Source organism: Sorex araneus, chromosome 11 (genome assembly GCF_027595985.1).
Source record: "Sorex araneus isolate mSorAra2 chromosome 11, mSorAra2.pri, whole genome shotgun sequence".
In the NCBI taxonomy this organism is placed as follows: Eukaryota; Metazoa; Chordata; class Mammalia; order Eulipotyphla; family Soricidae; genus Sorex; species Sorex araneus.
This window is the reverse complement of record NC_073312.1, coordinates 34,015,444-34,038,617: the sequence shown is the minus strand read 5'-3', so window position 1 is coordinate 34,038,617 and position 23,174 is coordinate 34,015,444. Positions and strand designations below refer to the sequence as shown.

Genomic DNA, 23,174 nt, shown 5'->3' with positions numbered 1-23,174 from the left:
TGGTGCCCACTGGAGTAAATCGACGACCAGTGGGATGACAGTGACAGTGTGATACAATGAATCTGGACTGGAGCGATAGCACAGCAGGTAGAGCATTTGCCTTGCACACGGCCAACCCAGATTTGATTCCTCCGACCCTCTCGGAGAGCCTGTCAAGCTACCGAGAGTATCCCTCACAGCAGAGTCTGGCAAGCTACCCATGGCATATTGGATATGCCAAAAACAGTAACAAGAAGTCTCACAATGGAGACGTTACTGGTGCCCGCTCCAGCAAATCGATGAACAACACAGTGCTAATCTTTCTGGCACATATGATTGCCAAGGTAACTGGCTTCTGTGGACTTCCTGCAGATAGGGACACAAATCCACCTTGAGTTGCTTGTCGTGCTTGTTTACTTCCCATTCCTAAAAGAAAAAAATCGAATTACCAAACACTAATTTGCATTTGGTAAGTTACACCTTTTCCTCTCTCTCTACCACTCTGAGTATATAAAGCCTCCTTGCTAAGTGAGTCTGAACACAGTGATTTTTTGAGGGTTCACTTTCCTCATTTCTAAATTATCCCCAGTGCGTGGCAGAAGGTCTGCATACAGGATATGAAAAAGATGTTAAAGCAAGGTCCGGCCTTAGACAGCAATAACGGACAAGCGGGGCAGGGCGGAGTCAGATCTGCATTCCTCTTTGCCGCAGGTAGCAACTTGGCGTGGGCTAGGTGCCAGGCCCCAGCTAGTGGCCAGGGGAGGGCCCGTGCCCGCCCAATGCTCCACGGACCCTGGCCATCCTACTGGTCTAGCCTTATCCCCGTCCGCCCCGCCCCTTTCCCCGCCTCCCCAGCCCTGTCCCCGCCCCTTCGCGCTCGCGCCACTCGCCGCTCGCCCCCGCGGCTCGCTCGGCGCCGCGCCTGGCCGGCGCCTCAGCTTCCAGCCAAGATGGCGGAGGGCTCCGAGGGTCTGTGCACCGTCCCGGAGCACGAGCGGATCTTACAGGAGATCGAGAGCACTGACACCGCCTGCGTGGGGCCCACCCTCCGGTAAAGTTCTTCTTCGGCCCCGGGCCTGAGAGCACAAGTGTCGCGGGCCGCTCCCCGGGAGCCGGGTGGCGCGTCCGCCGCCGCCGGCCGCGCGCGGGGCCGCCCGACAGGTGGTGCGAGCCGAGGCGTGCGGGGGCGTCCCGGACGCTGTGCCAGACCGCGCGTGGGGTCTGGTCGGGGGCTGGCCTGGGCCCCCGGTCCGGGCCTGGCGGCTGCCCGACAGCACGCTGCACCTGTCGGCGGCGCGGCCCGCCCGCTGCCGCGGGGAGCTGTCATCTCACTGCCGGTGGGTGTGGCTGCCGAGGTGCCCCTGACCCCCGAGCCCTGGCGGGCGCCGGCCCGGGCTGGGGAGTGGGAGGGCGCGCCCGTCCGGCCCCGGGATCGCCTCGGGAGACCACCGGGGCTTGGCCGCGGGGCTGCTGGTGTGCCTGCGATGTCCAGGGGCGCGCGGCTGCGAACCCCGTGTGCCTCTGGGCTGCTGCTGGCCTGGGAGACTTGAAATCGGAGCGGGACCCCGGCGGGGGCGAGAAGGGAGTGAGAAGGGAGCCGGGGAGCGTGGGCCGGCGTGGAGGAGCTGATGATGCTCGCGGATGGTTTGGAGACATGGACGTTTTTTGCTTATTCCCGTAATCCGTTGTTGCGTTCATTCCCCTATTTCTTAAAATAAAATAAAAAAAGAAGGATCTCCGCCTTTAAAAAAACAGTTTACAGATCCTACTAGACTTCTCATGCACATCCTAAGTTGAAAATGCATTTACAGTTCCTCACCTAGGGGATGCCCTCCCTTACCTGACCTTAAATGTGTCCAGAAACACATTTAAGCTTATCGTTGGGCAAAATGATATAACGCAAGTCTTATTTCGTAATTACGTGTCGACTGTCTCCTGTAATTTGTTGTGGGTTCTCACTGTTAACGTGTACAGCTAAGAAGCACACCGGGCCTGATGGATATTTGAAACATCGAACTACAGTGAATGGCTGGGTGATGGGCACACTACAGATTCAGGGTCACTGGTAACTCTATGTGGAGTATCGGTTGTTTAGCTTGGTAGTGATCGGAGTACTGATGGGTATCGATGGGGTACTGATGGAAGTTTTGGCTCACTGCCACTGAGCGAGTTAGAGTATACTACTGGTTTCTGCTGAATGCATATAGCTTTTGGACCACCTACAGTCAGAAAAATTGTTGATGGAACCGTGATGAGTCAGGGACCCTGTGGACCAGGTAATGAGTATTTCAGCAGTGCCTGTTTCCCTGTTAATTCAGTGCTGTGGGCATTGTGCTTATCCATTTGATTAGGTGGGACTGGAGAACTATACTGGAGTTAAGGCCTTAAATGCCACTGACCAAGGTTGGTTCCCCTATCCCCCATATGGTTCTCTGAGTGCTGCCAAGAATAAGCCCTGAATCCAGCCAGGAGTGCCCCCACCTTTTTACAAAAAAAAAAAAGTGTCTTTGAGTCAAAGATATTATCCTTTGCAATGTTGAGAAATTGTAATTAATCATTTAGGGAATCTGGGACTAATTGTGCATAATTTTTGCCGGATACGCTTCTTGGAAATGGGGCACTGGAGGTTTTGTGGACTCATGGCTGTGGTGTAAGGGAAGGCAGTGAAAGTTATAATGTAAGTTTATTTTGTATTGAGAGTCTGGAGACCTTGCTTCTTGTTTTGCCCTAGTCCTATGACTGAGGAGGCTTGCAGTGATAAGCAAAATTCATTTAACTTCACTAGACCATGGTTTCCTTATTCCTTATTCCTTATTGGGGAGCACTGTGTGTTTAGATACCAGAAAATCAAGGAGATCAGGGACTTTCGCATTTGTTTACTTTTGTTGGATCCCTAACACTGAGCTGATGCATGTTTTGCCACATGAAATTTCATCTGTGATATGATAACACATTTTATTAATTTTTTAGCATAATCATTTTCATGATACTATACAAAGGAGAAATACAGAGGGTAGGGTGTTTGGCTTGCATGTGGATGACCTGGGTTCAATCTCTGGCACCCCATACTGTCCTCAAGCTTGCTAGGAATGATCCCTGAATACAGAGCCAAGAGTATGGGCATAAGCCCTGAGCACAGGGTGTGGCATTCAAAAAGAAAGAAAGAAAGGAGAAATGAAGAGTAAAAATAAGCTTTATTTTTTTTCACTGCATAGTGAAACTGAAAGAATTATAGTATGTGATAGTTATCATGGACTGGAGTGATAGCACAGTGGGTAGGGCATTTGCCTTGCATGCGGCCGACCCGGGTTTGATTTCCTCCGTCCCTCTTGGAGAGCCTGGCAAGTTACCGACAATATCTCGCCCCATGGCAGAGCCTGGCAAGCTACCCCTGGCGTATTCTATATGCCAAAAACAGTAACAACAAGTCTCACAATGGAGACGTTACTCGTGCCTGCTCGAGCAAATCAATGAACAACGGGACCACAGTGCTACAGCGACAGTGCTACAGTGATAGCTATCATAGAAAAAGGTTCAGTCTTGGAAACAGTTTTGGTTATGCAGATGTTGTATCTTGGGAAAATGTGCTAGTTGGTATCCTTGAAAAAATGTAGTCAATTTAGAATAAAAAATGGAAATATATATATATATGTGTGTGTTTATATTTCTGGTGTGTGTGTATATATACCTGGGTGGTGCTCAGGGCTTACTCCTGGCTCTGAACTCAGGAATTATTTTTTTGTAGTGCTCGTGGGACCACGTGGGATTCCAGGGTTTGAACCTGAGTCTCCTGAGTCACGCAAGGCAGCGCCCTACCTACTGTACTATTTCTCCAGCCATAGCACTAAACATTTCTAATGGAAGGGAATGGTTTCAATACCATTTAAAAAAAATTTTAAATGAATCACCATGAGGTACAGTTACAGACTTTACAAACTTTTGTGCTTACATTTTAGTCATACAATGATTGAGTACCCATCCCTCCACCAGTGCCCATTCTCCACCACCAATGATCCCAGTATCCCTCCCACCACCCCCACTCCATCCCCTCCACCCCACCCTGCCTCTGTGGCAGGGCATTCCCTTTGCTCTCTCTCTCCTTTTGGGTGTTGTAATTTGCAATATAGGTATTGAGTGGCCATTATGTTCAGTCTGTAGTCTATTTCCAGCTCGCACCTCCCATCCGGAGTGGGCCCCACCAAGCACCCTTTACATGGTGGTCCCTACTCTGTCTGAGCTGCCTTTTCCCCCAGCATGTGAGGCCTGCTTCCTAGCCGTGGAGCAATCCTCCTGGTACTCATTTCTACTATTCTGGGGTGTAAGGTCAGTAACCATTTACCTTGTTTTCTAACATAAGGAACTTCAAAAGGAAGAGTAAGTGAAACGCAAAGAAGCAAAGAAAGAATGAGAAAGGTTAGAGTGGGAATCATCAAAACAGAAACTAGAAAATAATTGAAAACTAATGAAAATCAAACCTGATTCTTCTCCCCCCCCCCCTCATTTTTTAAAATTAAGGAACTATAGTTTGCAAGTTTGCAAGTTTGATAGTTGAGTTTTAGACATATAGTATTTCAACACCAAACCCACCACTAGTGTCAGCTTCCCTCTAACAGTGTTCCTATATTTCTTCCCTACCATAAACTCACCTTCTCCCTGCCTGTCAACTTAACAGGCACATTACAAAGTTTCAGTGGTTGCAGTTTAGATCTTATGTTTTCAGTTTTGAGTCAGTGTTTTGGATATATGGCTATACCACACATCCGTATCACCAGTATAATTGAAGCCCTGATGCTGTTCACCCATTGCTTCCAGTTCTCTTCTTCCCTCTTCTTGGTTTCTTTCCTTCTCTGTCCTTCTCCTGTCTTAACACAGAGGTCAAAGGTGATCTAGGCGTACCCCTTTAACTACATTTCTTCATCCAGTATTTTATATACTACAGATAAGTAAGATCATCCTGTGTTTATCTTTCTTCTTCCTGCTTACTTCACTCAACATAATATCTTCTAGTTCCAGTCATGTGCCAGCAAATTGCATGATTTCATCAGTCCTGGCAGCTGCATAGTATTCATTGCGTGTATATACCATATCTTCATAACCAATGCATCTGTTGTTGAACACCTAGCAAACCTGGTTCTTACAGATCAATAAAATTGGCATACCTCTAGAGATAAAGGAGATGATACCAATGATCGGGAATTACCAATTTAAGAACAGTATCAGGAATGCGAGAACTAATTTGACTATAGTGTCTGCAGAAATTTTAAGAAGAAAATTAGGTTGGAGACATAGCACAAAAGATTAGAGTGAGTACTTTGCATGTGGGAGACCTAGGTTCAGTATACCTCATAGTCCAATGAGTATTATGTTAGGAGCAGTCCCCAAGCACTGCCTGTTATGGTTTAAAAGCATCACTGCTCGAGCGGGCACCGGTAACGTTTCCATTGTGAGACTTGTTGTTACTGTTTTTGGCATATCGAATACGCCAGGGGTAGCTTGCCAGGCTCTGTCATGCAGGCGGGATACTCTCAGTAGCTTGCCGGGCTCTCTGAGAGGGGCGGAGGAATCGAACCCGGGTAGGCTGTGTGTAAGGCAAAGGCCCTACCCACTGAAAAAAGATAATGAAGGAATATTATGAGCAATTTCATGCCAGTAAATCTGACAGGTGAGAAAAAAATGGAGAAATCAAACACTAAAAGCAAGTTATGGCCATAATGTATAAAATTATATCATGATAATATGCAATTTATTTCAGGAAAACATGTTGATTTAGTTATGCGTTTCCAGACTTATTTGACCAATCCCCTTTTAGAAAAAAAAAAAAGTACTTAGTGTCCCTGGAAGTCTTTAAGAGAGAAACAGGAAGCATCATCCCCTTAGATGGTTCCTTTGTCCCCAGGGAGCCAGGGAGTTATTCCTCAATTTGGGTAATTCTGGTTTAGCATTTGAAAAATAAGTCATCATAATTCACCATATTTATCTGAAAAAGAAAAAAATATATAATCTTAATAGATGCAGAGATATGTTTGACAAATCTATGATCAGAAAACTTCTCAGTCTTTCAAAGGCCAAGTATGGGATGCTGGGAATAGCTTAGGAGTATGACACGTGCATGGTGGGCTTGAGACTACAAGTTAGATTCCCAGGGTTGCCTGCATACTTGTGCGATTCTGGCAGCACTGCTGTTTGTGATACTTGGTATTACGACAAAATTTCCTGAGGCACCACAATAAAGTTTGTGTACAACACGAACACAAACTTTTGTGTTCAGAGGTTTGTGTGCAACCCCTGGTGAATACTGAAACTTTTAGTGTGTGAGCATTGTGACCAAGTGTGCAGTCCTCCAGCAAATACTACCCAAAAAATCCAAAAGAGGGCCAGAGAGAGAGTATAGCAGGTAAGGCACTTGCCTTGCAAGCAGCCAACCTAGGTTCGATCTCTGGCACTGAATATGGCTGCCATCATAGCCAGGAGTAATCCCTTGGCATCTCTGGGTGTGAGCCAAAAACCATACCAAAACAGAGGACTTTAAATAAGTAAATAACCTCCTCTCCCACCCTCCCCAAACATGCAGTAGGCCAGGGAAGTAACAAAAGGCTAGAGCATGTGCTTTGCATGGAGAAGGCCCTTTTTTGATCCCTTGCACTGCATGATCCCCAGAGCACTGCTTTCTCCAAAAAGGAAACGAAAAGGAAAAAAGAAGAAAAGAAAAAGAAAGCACTGCAGTTCAGGGTGTGAACACTGGAGAACACTGCAACCAAAGCATATGTGTGAGCACCACAACTAACATCTATCAGTACCACAGCCAGTGTGCAACCCTGGTGAGCACCACAATCAATTGTGCATGCCCCACAACCAAGTATGTCACTCCTCACTACCCCACAGACTCTGTAACCAAGTATTCAAGGATTGCAGCCACATGTATGAGATCCTGGTCCTCACAACAACAGGAACGAGCTTAAGTGTATCCGTAAAACCCTTATATCTTACGTGAAACCTACAGTGGAAGATGGAATATTTTCTGCCTAAAGTCAGGAGGAAAGTGAGGACAATCATTCTCACAGCTTTTTTTCAACAGTGTACTGTAAGTCTCAGCCTAAAAATAAGGAAAAAAAATTGAAATAGGCTTTTGATTTCTGGCAATCCCAAATAAACCTTCTTTATTTGCAGACAAAGTGATTGTCTTAGAGAAAAATCAGCTATAATCTATAAAAAAAGCCAATAGGATTGGTGATTTTAGCAAGAATGTTGGATACCAAGTCAATATTGCATGACCAATTTTATTTCTGTATGCTAACGATGAACATTCAAATTAAAATTTCAAAATTGCATTAAAGAAGAGGCCAGAATGAAAGTACAGTTGGTGGGGTGTTTGCCTTGCTTGTGGCTGACCTGGGTTCTATCCTATCACCCCATATGGTCTTCTGAGCCTGCCAGGAGTGATCCCTGAGCACAGAGCAAGAAGTGAGCCCTGATTAGCACTGGTGTGGGCCAAAAAAAACCAAAAAACAAAAAAATTTGTATCAAAGGTTATAAAATGCTTAGAGATAAAAATGACAAAGTTGTGAGAGGCTTGAACATGAAAGTATAAAATATTACTGGTTGAAATTAAAGCAGACCTAAGGAAATGTTCACATATGCTCTGTTCACATATCTGAGGATTCAACCTTTTTATCTTCTTACAGAGGCTTTCAGCTAAGGCAGTCCCAAAATTCCAAAATTTTAATTAAAAATTGAAGGGCTGAATCAATAGTACAGCAGGTAGGGTGCTTGCCTTGTGAGTGACTGAAGGGTTCAATCTCTGGCACCCATATAGGCCCCGAGCCTACTAGGAGTAATCCCTTAGTGCAGAGCCAAGAATAAGCCCTGACTCAACAAGGTGTGGTCCATAAACAAAAACAAAAAGTGAAAAAATTCCAGCAGATAAAAAAAAATTGATAAGCTAATGCAACATAGATCAAAAGTTTAAATGCAAAACTGAAAGCATAGGAGAAAATCCTCATGACTATGATAGGCACAACTCTCTTAGCTATTATTCCAAAAATATATGGAAAATTAAAAAATCGATGTTGGACTTCATCAGAATTGAGAACATTTGTTCTTTACAGACACGTTGAGCAAATGGAAAGATAAGCCACAGATGGGGGAAAAATGCTTGCAAAATTATATAACTGATATTAAGAGTTGCACCCAGAGATACAGGGAGAGAGCACAAAGAGCTGGAGTGTATGCTTTGCATATAGGAGTTGAGACAGGATAAACCCATTTATTTGGTCATGGTATAGAATCCTTTTAATATGTAATTGAATTTTGTTTATTAGTATTCAGTTCAGTACCTTTTAAAAATCTATATTCATAAGAGATACTGGTCTATAGTTTTAAAAAATATCTTTATTTGGTTTGGGTCTTAGAGTAATATTGGTACACAGAATGAGTTCAAGTGTCTTTTTTCAACTTTTTGGGTGTGAAGGATCATTGTTAATTCTTTAAACATCTGGTAGAATTCATCAGTGAGAACATCTAGCTTTCCTTTGTTGGGGGGGTTTTGATCACTGATTTCTTTATCTCTTTATGTAGATTGTCTCTTAGGATTTTTGGTTCTTGAATTTGTTTTAGTAATTTGTTCATTTCTTTTAGATTATCTAAGTTGTTGGTATAGTTATTCATAGTGTTTCTTTTTTTATATAGTGTTTCTTAATAGCACTCTATTATGTATGGTTAATGTTAATGACTTTTTAATTCTTGGTTCTAGTGACTTGATTCTCTTCTTTTTTCTTGATTGAATTAGCTGAACATTCATTAATAATCTTTCTGCACTTTTCAGTGACATGTCCATCATGCATGTGTTGCTACACTTAATGGAGTTGCTACACTTCTCTGAGGGTTATTGTCTTTATACTTTGGACTACATAATCTCCGTTAATCTATCTTCCTTCTACTAATGCACATCTATTGTTGGGATCCTCTAAGTCCAATTTTTTTTTTAATTTAAAAAATTTGTTCAGGGGCTGGAGCAATAGCATAGCGGGTAAGGTGTGTGCCTTGCATGTGACCGACCTGGGTTTGATTCCCAGCATCCCGTATGGTCCCTGAGCACTGCCAGGAGTAATTCCTGAGTGTAGAACCAGGAGTAACCCCTGAGCATTGCTGGGTGTGACTCAAAAGACAATAAATAAATTAAAAAAATGTTCTTCAAGCCTGTTTTCTCTCTTGAACACATATTTCATTTGCTTCTCTCTATGTCTCTGCTTGCTTTTTTCCACTCTGGAAAAGCCTGTGCACTCTCTCTCTTTCTCACCGCCCCCCCCCCCCCAATATGTTTTTAGGCCACTCTTGGCAGTGCTCAGGGTTTACTTCTAGCTCTCCACCCAACAGCCAGGGCTTGGGGGACCATGTAGGGTACTGGGAATCAAACCTAGGTCAACCAGATGCAAAACAAGCACCTAACTTGCTGTACTATCTCTCCACCCATTCTCTTTTTTTGTGTGTGGATGTGTGTGTGTGCGCGCACTACACTCCACAGGGCTTACTACCAATTCTGTGCTCAGGGATCACTCCTGGAAGAGTATTTGGAACATATTTGGTGCTGTAGATCAAACCTAGGTGGACCACATGCAAGGCAAACTCCCTAACTGCCATGCTGTCTTGGTAGCATCCCCTGACCCTCCTCAGCCCCAACTGAGTTCTCGTGAACACATATTTTCTCTATTTTCCTCATGTCTAAGTAAACTTCATGCAACAAAAATTATCTTGCTTCACTTAAAAATTTTTTTGTCTAGTAAGTTTTGGTTTCAGCTTCAGAACTTGTACTTTATTTGTTTTTATTATCCATCAGCTTTTCCACGTACAGTGTCACTCCGTAATAACAGTGGACTAAGCAGTGGTTAGTTTCCCCGCTGTCTCTGTAAATCTGTCCCTGTTCGAGAGGGTGCTTTCGGGAAGGTGGGCGGCACTGGCTCCGCTCGCCACCGAGATGTGATCCCGGGGGCTGCACATGTGCGGCCTCACCACAGCTGATCGAGCATGATTCAAGAGGCCAGCTAAACTACTTTTGATACCAGCATCTCCTTGCAGAATGTCACCAGGCTGAGAACTAAGCCGCAGTCCCATGCCTGCCCAGGAGGGGAAAGTTTTCTCTCTCTCTCTCTCTCTCTCTCTCTCTCTCTCTCTCTCTCTCTCTCTCTCAAAATGAGAGATACAAGCTTGCAATGATCCAATTTCTGGAAGAAATTTCCCTGGACTTAGTTGCTAAAATACAGAAATCCAAAACTGCGCGGCCGCTATTGCGGCCCGCACAACCTCATATCTCTTCACATAGGTCTGACTCTAGTGGGGAACTCCTAACAATAATAGTGAAGTTTTTGTTGAAATATTGAATGTAACCAAAGTAAAGAGAAAGTAAAGTGAAATTTGTCAGTTACTCAGGCGGGGAGGGGGTAGGGGAGGAGGGGGGAGGGATGGGAGGTATACTGGGGTTTTTTTGTTTTTTTTGTTTTTTTTTTTGGTGGTGGAATATGGGCACTAGTGAAGGGATGATTGTTTCAGTATTGTATAACTGAGACTTAAGCCTGAAAGCATTGTAATTTTCCACATGGTGATTCAATAAAAAAAAAAAACTGTCCCTATTGATGTCATATTCAATTGTCAGGCTCCATTAATGGCTGGCTAGTTACTCTTGTTTTCAGCAATATTATGGGGTATAAGTTATTTTATCTTATCTGATCCAGTCTAATCCACTTAACCTTGGTTACCTTTCTAGTAGTGGATTTATTTATTTATTTATTTATTTATTTATACATACAGATCTACCAGGGTACTGAGGGCCATTGGCTGTACATCTGTTAGTGCTCTGCGGGCCAGCTGGTATTGGGTAATTGAACTCAGAGCGTTTCATATGCTGGGCATGTATTCTATATCTTGAACTATCTTTCCAGCCTCAAGGGTTTCTTTTCATTCCTTTTCTCTTTCCCTTTCCATTTTTATTAAGCACTACAATTTACAATACTGTTAATGATAGAGTTTCGTGTATACAAAGTTCCAAGACTGAGCCACTGTCATGGTGTAAGCATCTCTCCACTAATGTCCTGCCACTATACTGTACAACTTTATTGTTTCTAGGAGGCTTTATTTTCGTTTTAAGTAGAGACTATGGTTTTCTAAGTATAGTATCGTGTCTCATTTCCAATTTCCACCTACACAGAGCCCAAATGGGAAGCTGATTCAGTGCCCAGCATACTGCCAGGAAAGAAAACGAGTGAACGTGGAAGCTTATACCTGCTAGCACTTCAGGTAGAGATTTCTGGCACTAGATGGCGCCATGCAGATATAAAAGATTACCACTCTCCCAGGGCAGGCAACATTCTAGTTACAGAACAAGCTCAGTCAAAGAACTGGAGGTCAGGGGCTGAAAACCAAGGAATGAAGCAAGAGGCATAGGTTGAGGCACACTGTCACTGTATCACTGTCATCCCGTTGCTCATCGATTTGCTCGAGTGGGCACCAGTAACGTCTCCATTGAACAGGAAAGTACAAAATCAGATCCTCAGGCCTCAGAACACAGTATAAACAGTGAAGAAGCTTCGAAACCCAGCAAACTTAATGAATGGAGAAGATAATAGTCCTGTAGGTTCACCCAGCACTGTCAGCTCTACAGCCTCTCAGATGACAACTTCAGAATGATTTTAATGAAGATTTTTGACAAGCTAAAAGAAACGAATGTACAGTTTCCCAGTAAAATGTGAGAAGGTATGAGATGGCTTGAGAAAACTGCATGCAGTCAGAAGTGATAGAACTGAAGCGCATGGTAGTGAAATGAAAAGCTCAGTGGAAGGCCATAGTAGCAGAGTGATAAAAGCTGAGGAAGGAATCTGAGCATGAAGACAAGATCTTCAATAAAAAGCATCAATTAAAAAAAGGAAAAAAGAAAAAGTTCTAAAAAGAAATAAGCATCATACCATAGAATTCTGGGATGAATTCAGGAGGAATAGTATGAGTCATAAGTGACCTGAGGAATAGGAAGGGGAGACCAAGGAAGAATTACTGGTCAAAGATGCTATAACTAAGAATTTCCTAAAGTTGAGGATTGCATTCACCTAGATTCAAGAAGTTCAAAGACTTCCTGCTAAAAGAAACCCAAATAGAAATAATAGAAGACACATTGTAATCAAAATGTCAAAGCAGGGGCTGGAGCAATAGCACAGCAGGGTAGGACGTTTGCCTTGCACACGGCTGACCCGGGTTCGAATCCCAGCATCCCATATGGTCCCTCGAGCACCGCCAGGAGTAATTCCTGAGTGCATGAGCCAGGAGTAACCCCTGTGCATCGCCAGGTGTGACCCAAAAACCAAAAAAAAAAAAAGTCAAAGCAGCTTATATAAAAAGGATCTTATATACAAAGGAACATATATACAAAGGATCTCCCATAAGATTCATAGCACTTTTATCAAATGAAGCTCTATAGAGAATGGTAACATATAACAAACAATTTGAAATAAACCTCTCAACATGAATATCCAGCTAGGTTATCATTCAGATTTAAAGGGATAATGCAGAGCTTCATGGACAAGCAACTTAAGTTCTTGGCCTTGAAGGAGTCTTCGTAAGAAGCAAAAAACTCTCTTTAAAAGTCAAGACAAATTTCCCCAATACTCATACTATCTATGAAATGATGGCAATAAATTTTATCTCAGTAATCTCACTTCAGTCATCACTAAACTCATCAATCAAGTGGTAGAAAGAATCAGAAAACTGAGGACACCAGGGAATTGGAAACATATTCCACATTCATGGATTAAAAGAATTAATATTGTCAAAACGACCACCCTGTTTAAAGCATTATGCATATTCAAGGCAGCTCCCATCAAAATTCTAATGATACTCTTCAAGGACATTACTTTTAGACAAGCAAACTTTCCTAAAATTTTTGTCTAATCACAAAACTTTTGGGATAGCCAAAGCCATTCTAAGAGAAAAGAAACTGGGAGCTATTGTATTTTATGATTTTACAAAACTACAGTAATCAAAACTGTGATGCCAGAATAAAGATAGAGTCTCAGATGAAGAGAATAGAATCAAGAGCCCAGAGATAACCTTTTAGTTTTAGAGACTGTTAATCTATGACAAAGGAACTGGGCCCATAAAGTAGAGCAAGGAAAGAGCAAGGAAGAGTTCCACAAATGGTGCTTGGATGAATTCTGAAAGGTAGTACAACAAATAAGATGCTTGCCTTGCATGCAGCCATCCTGATCCTCAGCATCACATATGGTTCCCAAGCCCTACCAGGAGTGATCCCTGGGCATAGAGCCGGGAGTAAGTCCTGAGCACTGTCGGGTGTTTCCCCAAAATCAAACCAACCAAACAGAAACACCCTCCCCCCAAAACCATCAGCAGCAATAGCAGCAACGACAACAAAAAGCGAATGGTGCTTGGAAAATTAGATAATCACATGTAAAAACATAAAACTGAAACTGTATCTCACACCACTCACAAAGATTAATTCAAATTGAATTAAAGATTTTAAGATTAGACAAGATACATTGAAGAAAACATTGGCAGGCAGAATTCTCCAGGATATGGACTCATTCAGTGATTTGGTGTCATTGGGAAGGTAAAAAAACCGCAGATACTAAAATGATATTAAAATGGAACTATATCAAATTAAAATGGTTTCACATGGTAAAAGACAATCAGGCTAAAATAAAATGACACTGTGCTGAATGGAATAAAATATTTGCACAGAATACATCAGATGAAAGACAATACTAAGATATGTAAAGCACTCACAAAGCTCAGCAGCATAAAAGCTCAATAACCCATCAAAAAATGGGGAGAGGAGATGAACAGACACATTTCCCCCCCCACCCCCCAAAAAGACATAATGATGGCCAGTAGACATTTTCGTTTCTTTTTTTCCTTTTTTCTTTTTGCTTTTTGGGTCACACCCGGCAATGCTCAGGGCTTTCTCCTGGCTCTGCACTCAGGAATCACTCCTGGTGGTGCTCAGGGGACCATCTGGGATGCTGGGAATCTAACCCGGGAAGGCCGCGTGCAAGGCAAAATGCCCTACCCGCTGTGCTGTCACTCCAGCCCCCATTTCTTAAGTATTTCTTAAGAATATCACTCATTTCTTAAGTATTCTTTGAAGTTATTTATTGTCAGGGAAATGCAAATCAAAGTAACAATTAGAGATGTGTTTCCAGTGAAAAAGACTAAGATTGGAAACAGCAAGAGTACTTCTCTCTTGTCTCACTCCAAGAATATACTCCTAACCCTAACCATTGCTCCACATCTAGGTGCAGGTACAGTGGCTTGTTAACTTAGTGACATCCTTGCTTTAAAAACAACTCATAGTAATTCCCATTCTTAGATCACCACTCAGGGTGAGCGTTTGTTTTGTGAGCAAACAGATGGTGGACCTGGCACTCCAGTATTTCTGCCAGCCGCATCTATGAAAGAACCTACCTCTTAACTATGAGAAGTATCATGGGAGTGGGTAGAAGGAGGGAGTCTCATCCTCATTCCTACACTTACCTGGATTTTAGCTTTTGCAACACAGAATTGGAGGAGTGTGAGAGCAGGGAGAGGGAGTTGTGGTGGGGTGAACAATACTGGATGCCTGCCCTTTCTTTAACCTTTAACTGAAACCTTGCAGCCAAGAGAGGAAGTTCTGCTTCTTAGCCCCACCCACCCAGAACGGAGCTTTTATCCTGTTGTGAGGGGGTGAGGGGTAGAGGGAGGAAGTGTATGGGCTCGGGTCCAAGGGTGACAGAGTCTTACTATTCTCACTAAATTTAGTCGATTTTCTTTTTTTCCCCTTTTTTAAAGACAACATTCTTAAAAAATCATATGCTATATAATTTTAGTTTTTTAGATTTCAGGTATATAGTATTGAAATTTACACATACTACGTTATGATATATTTTCATGAGTACACGTTTTTCATTTGCCGTAGGTCCCCACAGTACCAAGATACTTAAGATGTTTTATTATATTGGAGGGGGAACTGTACTCAGGAGACTTGGGGGCCCCTACCTGCAATTCTCAGTCAACAGGGTCTTCAGTTCAGCACAAGGTCCCAAGGATGTTGTACAGCTCAGGCCTGGGTACCTGAGATATGGGGAGTGGGGGGGGGGGGCGCACATGTGGGCCTCCAGACTATACCTGGCAGTGCTCATCAATACTCAGGGCACCGCGTGGTGCTGGAAATCAGAGCCTGACTCCCTGCCTCAAGTGTTTTGTTAAAAAAAAAAATCCCCAAATACCTATGTTTGTTTCACTCAGAAGTATGTTCATGACTTTTGAAAACTTAAAAAAAATTTTTTTAAAGGTCGAACTGTCGCACTGTCACACTGTCATCCCATTGTTCTTCGATTTGTTTGAGCGGGCACCAGTAACATCTCCATTATGAGACTTGTTAATTTCATAATCCATGTAATGTACTAACCTGTTAGTACATTTGTGGGATTGTCAACCATCCCCTCTACCAAGTTCTAAAACTTTCTTGTCAGTGCTGAAAGAAAGCTTAGCCCATTAAGCAGTCATTTTCCATTCATCTTCCTCTCTTAGACTGGCAATACTGTTTTTTCTTTCTTGCCCATGAGTTTAACTAGTCTGGATACTCATTAAAATAGAAGTATATTATATGTGACTTTTTATGTTTGACCTCTTTTCACTGCAGCAGAAAGATTTTGGGCTTAATGATGTAGCACATATCAATACTTTTTTTTTTTATATTTTAGTGATTCTGTGTTTTATTTGTTTTGTTTTTGTTTTTGTTGTTTTGCTTTTTTGGCCATACCCAGTGGTGCTCAGGACTCCTGATTCTGTGCTCAGAGGTCATTCCTGACTGGGCTTTGAGAACCATAAGGATATCGGGGATTGAACCCAGGTTTGCTGCATAAAAGGAAAGTGCCCTGCTTGCTGTACTGTATTTCTGGCCCAAATATTGTATTATATTCTGTTCATTCATCAGTTGATGAATATTTGGGGCTTCCATCTTTTGGCCATTAACAGTATGTTGGATGTTTGTTAATTTTTTTTATATAGGGGATGGAGAGATAGTCCAGTGGGTAAGGCACTTGCCTTGCACATGGCTGACCCGGGTTTGATCTGTGACACCCCATACAGTCCTCCAAGCCTTCCAGGAGTGATCCCCAGATGCAGAGTCAGGAGTAAGCCCTGAGCACAGTTGGGCATGTCCCCAAAACAAAACACAAAACTTTTTTTTTTTTTTGCTTTTTGGTCACACCTGGAGATGCACAGGGGTTACTCCTGGCTCTGCACTCAGGAACCACCCCTGGCGGTGCTCAGGGGACCATATGGGATGCTGGGAATTGAACCTGGGTCGGCCGCCATGTAAGGCAAATGCCCTACCCGCTGTGCTGTCGCTCCAGCCCCACAAAACTTGTTTTGTATCAATTCTTCATAGTGAAATTGCTGGGCATAGAGTTGTTTATTCTATATGTAGTTTTGTTATTATTAAACTTTCTGCTATTGTTTTGCCACACCTAGTGGTGCTTAGGGGCTACTTCAGGCAGTTCTCTGGAGAACATGGAGTGCTGGGGCTGAACCTGGCCACCTCTATGCAAAGCATGCACTCAGCCTGTTGGACTAACTCTCTGGCCCCTATTTTAACGTTAATCTTTTCTTGTAGTATTTATAGTTTGAATTGCTTCTAGGCTCTGAAACTGTCTTTTATTATTGAAGACACAAACTCTGACAGATAGCTGATGGCAGAGCTTTCAGGCAAGCCTCAGAGTAAAACAAGACTGTGTAGATGACTTAGACTTATTGTCTATGCCTAGTTTATTAATAGTGTAACTAATAGTGTCAGAATGGATGAGATTAAAAATTTATCAGGTGTAGCATATCACTATTCAAAAGTTTTAGTAATTTAAAACATAACTGCAGCTACAAGGGACTTCCCGTAAATTGATAAACACACAGGGACTTCCCAGAAAGAGTACAATTTTAGAGATATTTTGTTTTATAGTAATTTTTTTTAACCTTTACAACCATAACCTACAGAGATTAATTTCTTTTAAAATTTGACCACTGTCTATGTGGTCTTGACACTGTCTATGTGATTTTTATGGCCCTTTTGGATCTTTGGTAGCTAAATTGTGTTAAAAGATTGAGAGTCTTTGGCAGTTTATTTAACAGAGATTACTGTGGAAATTATAATTTATGATATTTCACAAGTCAATAGCATGCAGAACAATATCTCTTAATAGGTCACTGAAAAAATATACTCTGCCAAATCAGTGATAGATTAGCTACATTATTGTTCCAGAAAAAGGGAAAATGAAAGAAATTAAATCCAAATTAATTTAGCAGAGGTATTCTTTTGTAAGAGTGAGTTCTTGGAAGAGGCAGCCTAACTACCCAGAAACTGGCTTGTCATTGGGCTGCACACTCAGAGGCCTTGTTGCTGCACCATCGTGCCTGGGGTGCAGGCATAGGAACTGGCAGGCAAGATGATTTTCATGGGAACTGCTACAGTTTTGTTTTGGCAGAGGTGGGGCGGGGGGGGGGGGGCGGAGTACATTCAGCAGTGCTCAGGGTTTACTCTTGGCTTAGGGATCATTCTTTGTCACAGGGGATAGTATGTGGCACCTGGGATCAAACCAGGCTAGTGCCTCCATCTCTGTACTATCTGACTTACTTACCCCTTCCCACAGTGTTTGGAAGCACTGATGTCAAGAGTAGTGTTCCCACATTAGGAGCCAATATTCTAAGGTCTTTGGAGAGCCATTTAGATCAGCAAAGAGTAGCCTTGTCAGTCCACACATACATTCTTGTTCGGTCCTCATAAACCCTACGTAGTTAACACTTAAATGTTCAATATAGGGCTGGAGCGATAGCACAGTGGTTGGGCGTTCGCCTTTCACGCGGCTAACCCGAGTTTGATTCCTCCGCCCCTCTCAGAGAGCCCGGCAAGCTACCGAGAGTATTGAGCCCACACGGCAGAACCTGGCAAGCTACCCGTGAGTATTGGATACGCCAAAAACAGTAACAATAAGTCTCTTAACGAGAGACGTTACTGGTGCCCACTCTAACAAATCGATGAGCAACGGGATGACAGTGACAGTGACAGTGACCTCTTCCTTATTGAGAAAGCACTTAATATCACAAGGATTCTTATGGTATCTCGACACAGCCTCCCCAGTATAAGCAAATTCATCCTTGTATCAAAACAAGTGTATTTGAAATTACAAAGCAATATACAGCAGTGCCGCATCAAAAAAACCTAATTGTTTCTGGCTTTCCTTTTTTTAATATGTTGAAAGAATAACTGCCTTCCCAAGGTTCTTCCAGGAATTCTCAAGGACAGGATTTAGGTGTACAAGATATCTTAAAAGGGGTTGGGTGGATAATGCAAAGGGCTTAAAGTGCACACTTTCTGTTTTGTTTTGTTTGGGGCCACATTTGGTGGTGCTTGGGAGACCATCTTGTGCTGAGGACTGTACAGGGGCCTTCTTCATGCAAACATGCTCTGCATGCACTTGGTCTGTTGAGCTCCCGGCTCCAGCCCTGGAGTGTATGCTTTGCTCGTTGGAAGTCTGGTTTCAATCCCCAGCACTGTATTGTACCTCACGTACTACACCAGATGTAGCTCATGAGCATCACTGAGTGTTTTCCGAACCCTTTCTCCTGAAACAAGAAAGTTTTCTTTTTTCTGTATGAGGGTCCAAATTTGGAAAGGCAAAATCAAAGCAGTGGTCACAAATTGCATAAGAAGCAATACTTGATTCCTTATTTAATCAAAGTGAAAGTGGAGTCTTAAAAGTTATACACAGAAAACTTGATTGTAAAGAATTCAGTTACTTTATAAACAAGAGGAAACCTTTTGTTTTATTAAGTAATCAAGAATATAATAAAGTCCACATAAAACACAGAAAAATATTCTGGCAAAATAATCATGTAGTCTTAACACAGAAGTCAAGAATAACCTTTCACAGTATAGGCAAGTCATTAACCAGAAAAGCAAGGAAGCAGTCCCAATAAAACTGAGCAAATGTTAAATTTTAAACATACTTTATAGCTTATTTTCAGACTTGGGTATTACAGGCAAAGACTTAAATAATTCATTTTCCATGTTTTGTTAGTCATTATGCTCTTTCATAAGCCGAGGCCATGTGTTTTAGAGCAGTTATTTCTGTGGGGGTCTGATTGAGGTAAAAACTTTCCCAATAATACTCAATTTTGTTTACACATAGCATGCATTCATCATTGCACTTTTCAGATTAACCAATCAATAAATATGAAAATTTTTTCTATTTTTATTTATTTTTACTATGACAAAAATTCAGTCAAAATCCACATAAACAAAAGCTTTTTGGAGTTCTCAGTAAGAGAGTGTGAAAGAGACCAAAATATTGTGAGAGCTTCTGCTTCAAGACAAGAATGATTTTTTTTCCCCTCTGGGTAAAATAAAAGCACATATGCAATTGTATTTTCCTACTACTATTGATCTTTATTGTTGTTGCGGTTGTTTTCAGTCACATTTGGCTGTGCTCAGGGGCTATTCCTGGTTCCATGCTCAGGAGTGAACCTTGGCAGTGCTCTGGGGACCACTTGTGGTACTGGGGATCTAACCAGAGTCACTGCCACCGAAGCCTCATGCAGGGCAAGTGCCTTATCTCCTTTATTAACTTGCTTGTCCCATCTTGTATAACTAACCACCTATAGTGTTTCTAAGTTTTTAGGATTCTTTTTAAATTTTGACAGGGAGCTGGGGAGGGTCTACTCCTCAGTACTTGAAGCCAGTAGTATGTAGAGCCAGGGATTGACCCACGGCCTCCCACATTCAAGAGTACCTACTCTTCCACTTGAGTCATACCCCTGACTCAGTGATACTTTTATCCAAAGTAGCACATTTGCATTTCTCATTGAAACACTGAAGTGGCTCACTGAGAGCTCTTTATACAAAAATGTATTATTAGACAAAGTTCATGAGCTCATAGCATACCACTTCTTACACACACACACACACACACACACACACACACACACACACATATCCCGTTTTTCCTTCATAAATTGCACAAATATAACAATGCCATTTACATGTGTCTCTAAACTATAGCTTCTCTATAGTGTATAAAAAATGAGAAGCAAAGTTATAAACTTAGTAATCATTATTCTTGCATTTTTGTTGTAGTTAACAATTAACTATAAGTCAGAGAGATCATACAGATGGTAAGTCACTTGCCTTGTATTCAACTGATACGGGTTCTATACCCAGCACTCTGTATGACCCCCTTAGCACCTCCAGAAATGATCCCTGGTAACAGACCCATAAGTAAGCCCTGAGGGGCCAGAGAGATAGTACAGCAGGCAGGGTGCTTGCATTGCACATGGCTGACCAGTTCAATCCCTGGTATTCCTTACGGTCCCCAGAGCACTGCTAGGAGTGATTCCTGAGTGCTGAACAAGGAGTAACCTCTGAGTATTGTTAAGTGTAACCCCCTGCAAAAAAAAAAAAGTAAAAAGAAGTAATCTCTTCCAATTGTGTTCCTTAAACAAACAAAAAATATTTATACATTCAAATACTATTAATTTAATATCAATGTTTTTAGTTACTGAAAGAAGTGATTGGGGATGTGGCTCAGTGATAATCATCACATGTGGGTTCAATCCTTGGCAAAACACACACACACCACAAATAACTAACTGAAGATTTATCATTCATACATGTTGAAATAAAAAGTTTCATCAAAATAATTATTTGACTTAGTTGCTTCCTCCTTCCTTCCTCTCTCCCTCCCTCCCTCCCTTTCTCTCTCCCTTCCCTCCATCATTCCTCGTTCTCTCTTTCTGTCTTTCCCACACCTGGCAGTGCTTCGAGCTTACTCCTGACTCTGCACTTGGGGTCACTCCTGGCCTCACCTGGGGGTGGAGGAGGGCTGTGGTGGCACCATATATGGTGCCAGATTGAACTGCTCTACTACCATTCTTGTGCCCGTATTTACGTTCTTAAAAATACTTTTTGTTATAAATTGTTTTGGGGTCCATATCCAGTGGCACTTGGAACTGTGTAGTACAAGGGATCAGACTCAGCCTCAAATGTGCAAGCAACTGCTCTGTCAATTGAGTGACATCTCTGGCCGCCACATTTATGTTTTTAATCTTAAGTATTATCAATAATAATACCAGTATTTTTACCAATAAATCTACATGTGCTGAGGGAAAGCAAACAAATAGAAATAAAGTGATTAGAGGTCCTGAGTGGTAGTACAGTGGGTAGGGAATTTGCTTTGCTTGAGGTCAACCCAGGTTCGATCTCTAGCATCTCGTATGGTCCCCTAAGCACCAGCAGGAGTAATTCCTTAGTGCAGAGCCATAAGTAACCCCTGAGCATCACTTGACATGGCTCCAAAACAAAAACAATAAAAACAAAAAATAAAATGATACATCAGAGAATATGTGTTTTTATAAATCAAAATATCAGAGTAGGGAAGGAGGGCTCCATGGTAGACCACATGCCTTGTGTGTGTGTGAAACCCTGGGTTTAGTCTCTGGCACCACAAAGATAAATAAATAAAATAAATAAAAATAAAAATGATCTGATTAGATTTATTTGCCAAAGTTGTATTTTGATTATGTAAACTTAGATTTAAAAAGTGTATCTGAATTAATTCCTCCTGATAAGTACTACATTTTTATAAGTGCTTTAGAAAAAAACAGGCTAGTCAGGACAAAGTATAATTTAAGATATTTTGTAATCTAAAAGTTTAGATTTTTTTAGAGGGTGGCTCTTGGGGCGGGGAGGGGGGTGCTGGGCCCCATCTAATGGCTTAGTGGCTACTCCTGACTCTGCTCAGGGGCCGTTTCTGGTGATATCCAGGCAACCGTCTGTGGTGCCAACTATTGAATTGGATTTGGTCACATGTAAGGCAAGACGTGTCTTGCCTCCTGTACTATTTTTGGTTTTTTTTGTTTTTGTTTTTAAGACACAGCTGGCAGTGCTCAGGGCTTACTCCTGTCTCTGTGCTCAGTGATTATTCCTGGAGGTGCTCAGGGGGTTTGAGTCTGCCACTGCTCAGGGCTTACTTTTTTTTTTTCCTTCTTGGGTCGCACCCGGCAATGCACAGGGGTTACTCCTGGGTCTGCACTCAGGAATCACTCCTGGCGGTGCTCAGGGGAACATATGGGATGCTGGGAATTGAACCTGGGTCAGCCGTGTGCAAGGCAAACGTCCTAGCCGCTGTGCTAATGCTCCAGCCCCCCAGGGCTTACTTTTAGGTCTGTGGTAGAGATGGAATCGAGATCATCTTACCCACTATGCTGTTTCTCTAGCATCTATCTTGTTAATTAAAAAAATGAATAATTTTTAAAAAGATCACTGTGAGATAGTTACAAAGCTTTCCTGTTTGAGTTTCAGTCATACAATGATCGATCACCCAGCCTTCCACCAGTGCGTATCTTCCACTAACAAGGTCCCCTTTATCACTCCCCATCCCTCCCCCGCCCTGCCTTTATGGCAGACAATCTCCCCCATACTGTCTTTTGTATTGCTTGTTATGAATAGCATAAGATGTCACATGGCCACGAGAGCGATGGCATGCTCCTAGAATTCTAAAATTTTAGATAATTAGGGTCTGGATAAATCTCTGAATCGAACTGTTTGGTTTGGAGATTCTTTTGTGTGTCTCTGGAACATGACCGTTTAAGTAGCTTAAGTATCAGTGGGAGGCAGTTTTGTGGGTATGACCTCCAGGGTCCCATGGGGATCAGGGATGAGAGGGACCAATCCATCCCCTATCCCTTGAGGCCTGGAATTTTCCGTCACTGAACCCACATACCTGCACTTCTCATTGGGTTCTAGAAGTTGGCGGCTACCATGGTATTTTTAGGGGGCAGGTGGAGGGACGACGCCTGACCCCCTCTCAGGAACCCAGTGAAGTTGGTCTGGCTTAAAATCTGGAGGCATCTCTGCAGTGAGCTGCTCGGTTCAGAGATTCTTCTCTGTGTATCTGGATCATGGCCCTTGTATCCATCTTTTCCAGAGAAATAAACTATTGGCATATGACCTGTAGGGCATGCCCGTTTGCCCACAGCATGCCGTGCTTCGGGCCCTAACTGTGGCTTTTGATCTCTTTCAAGGTGTATGGGTCTCTGAAATAAGGCCAATAAATGAGCTTGTATAGCTGAGCCAGAGGTGGTTTGTGGGTGTGGCTCCCACATACCTAACTTTT

At 42.6% G+C, this 23,174-nt stretch overlaps 1 protein-coding gene across 1 annotated transcript in view; it reads left to right on the top strand.

Annotated features, from left to right (window-relative positions):
- The first annotated feature begins 885 nt into the window (after positions 1-885).
- EXOC6 (exocyst complex component 6) overlaps positions 886-23,174 on the top strand; it is a 168,754-nt gene continuing 146,465 nt past the window's right edge. Inside the window, exon 1 of the mRNA XM_004607362.2 lies at positions 886-1,030. Coding sequence (XP_004607419.1) covers positions 930-1,030 — 101 coding nt within the window. The 5' untranslated portion in view covers positions 886-929. The remainder of the gene's footprint in view (positions 1,031-23,174) is intronic.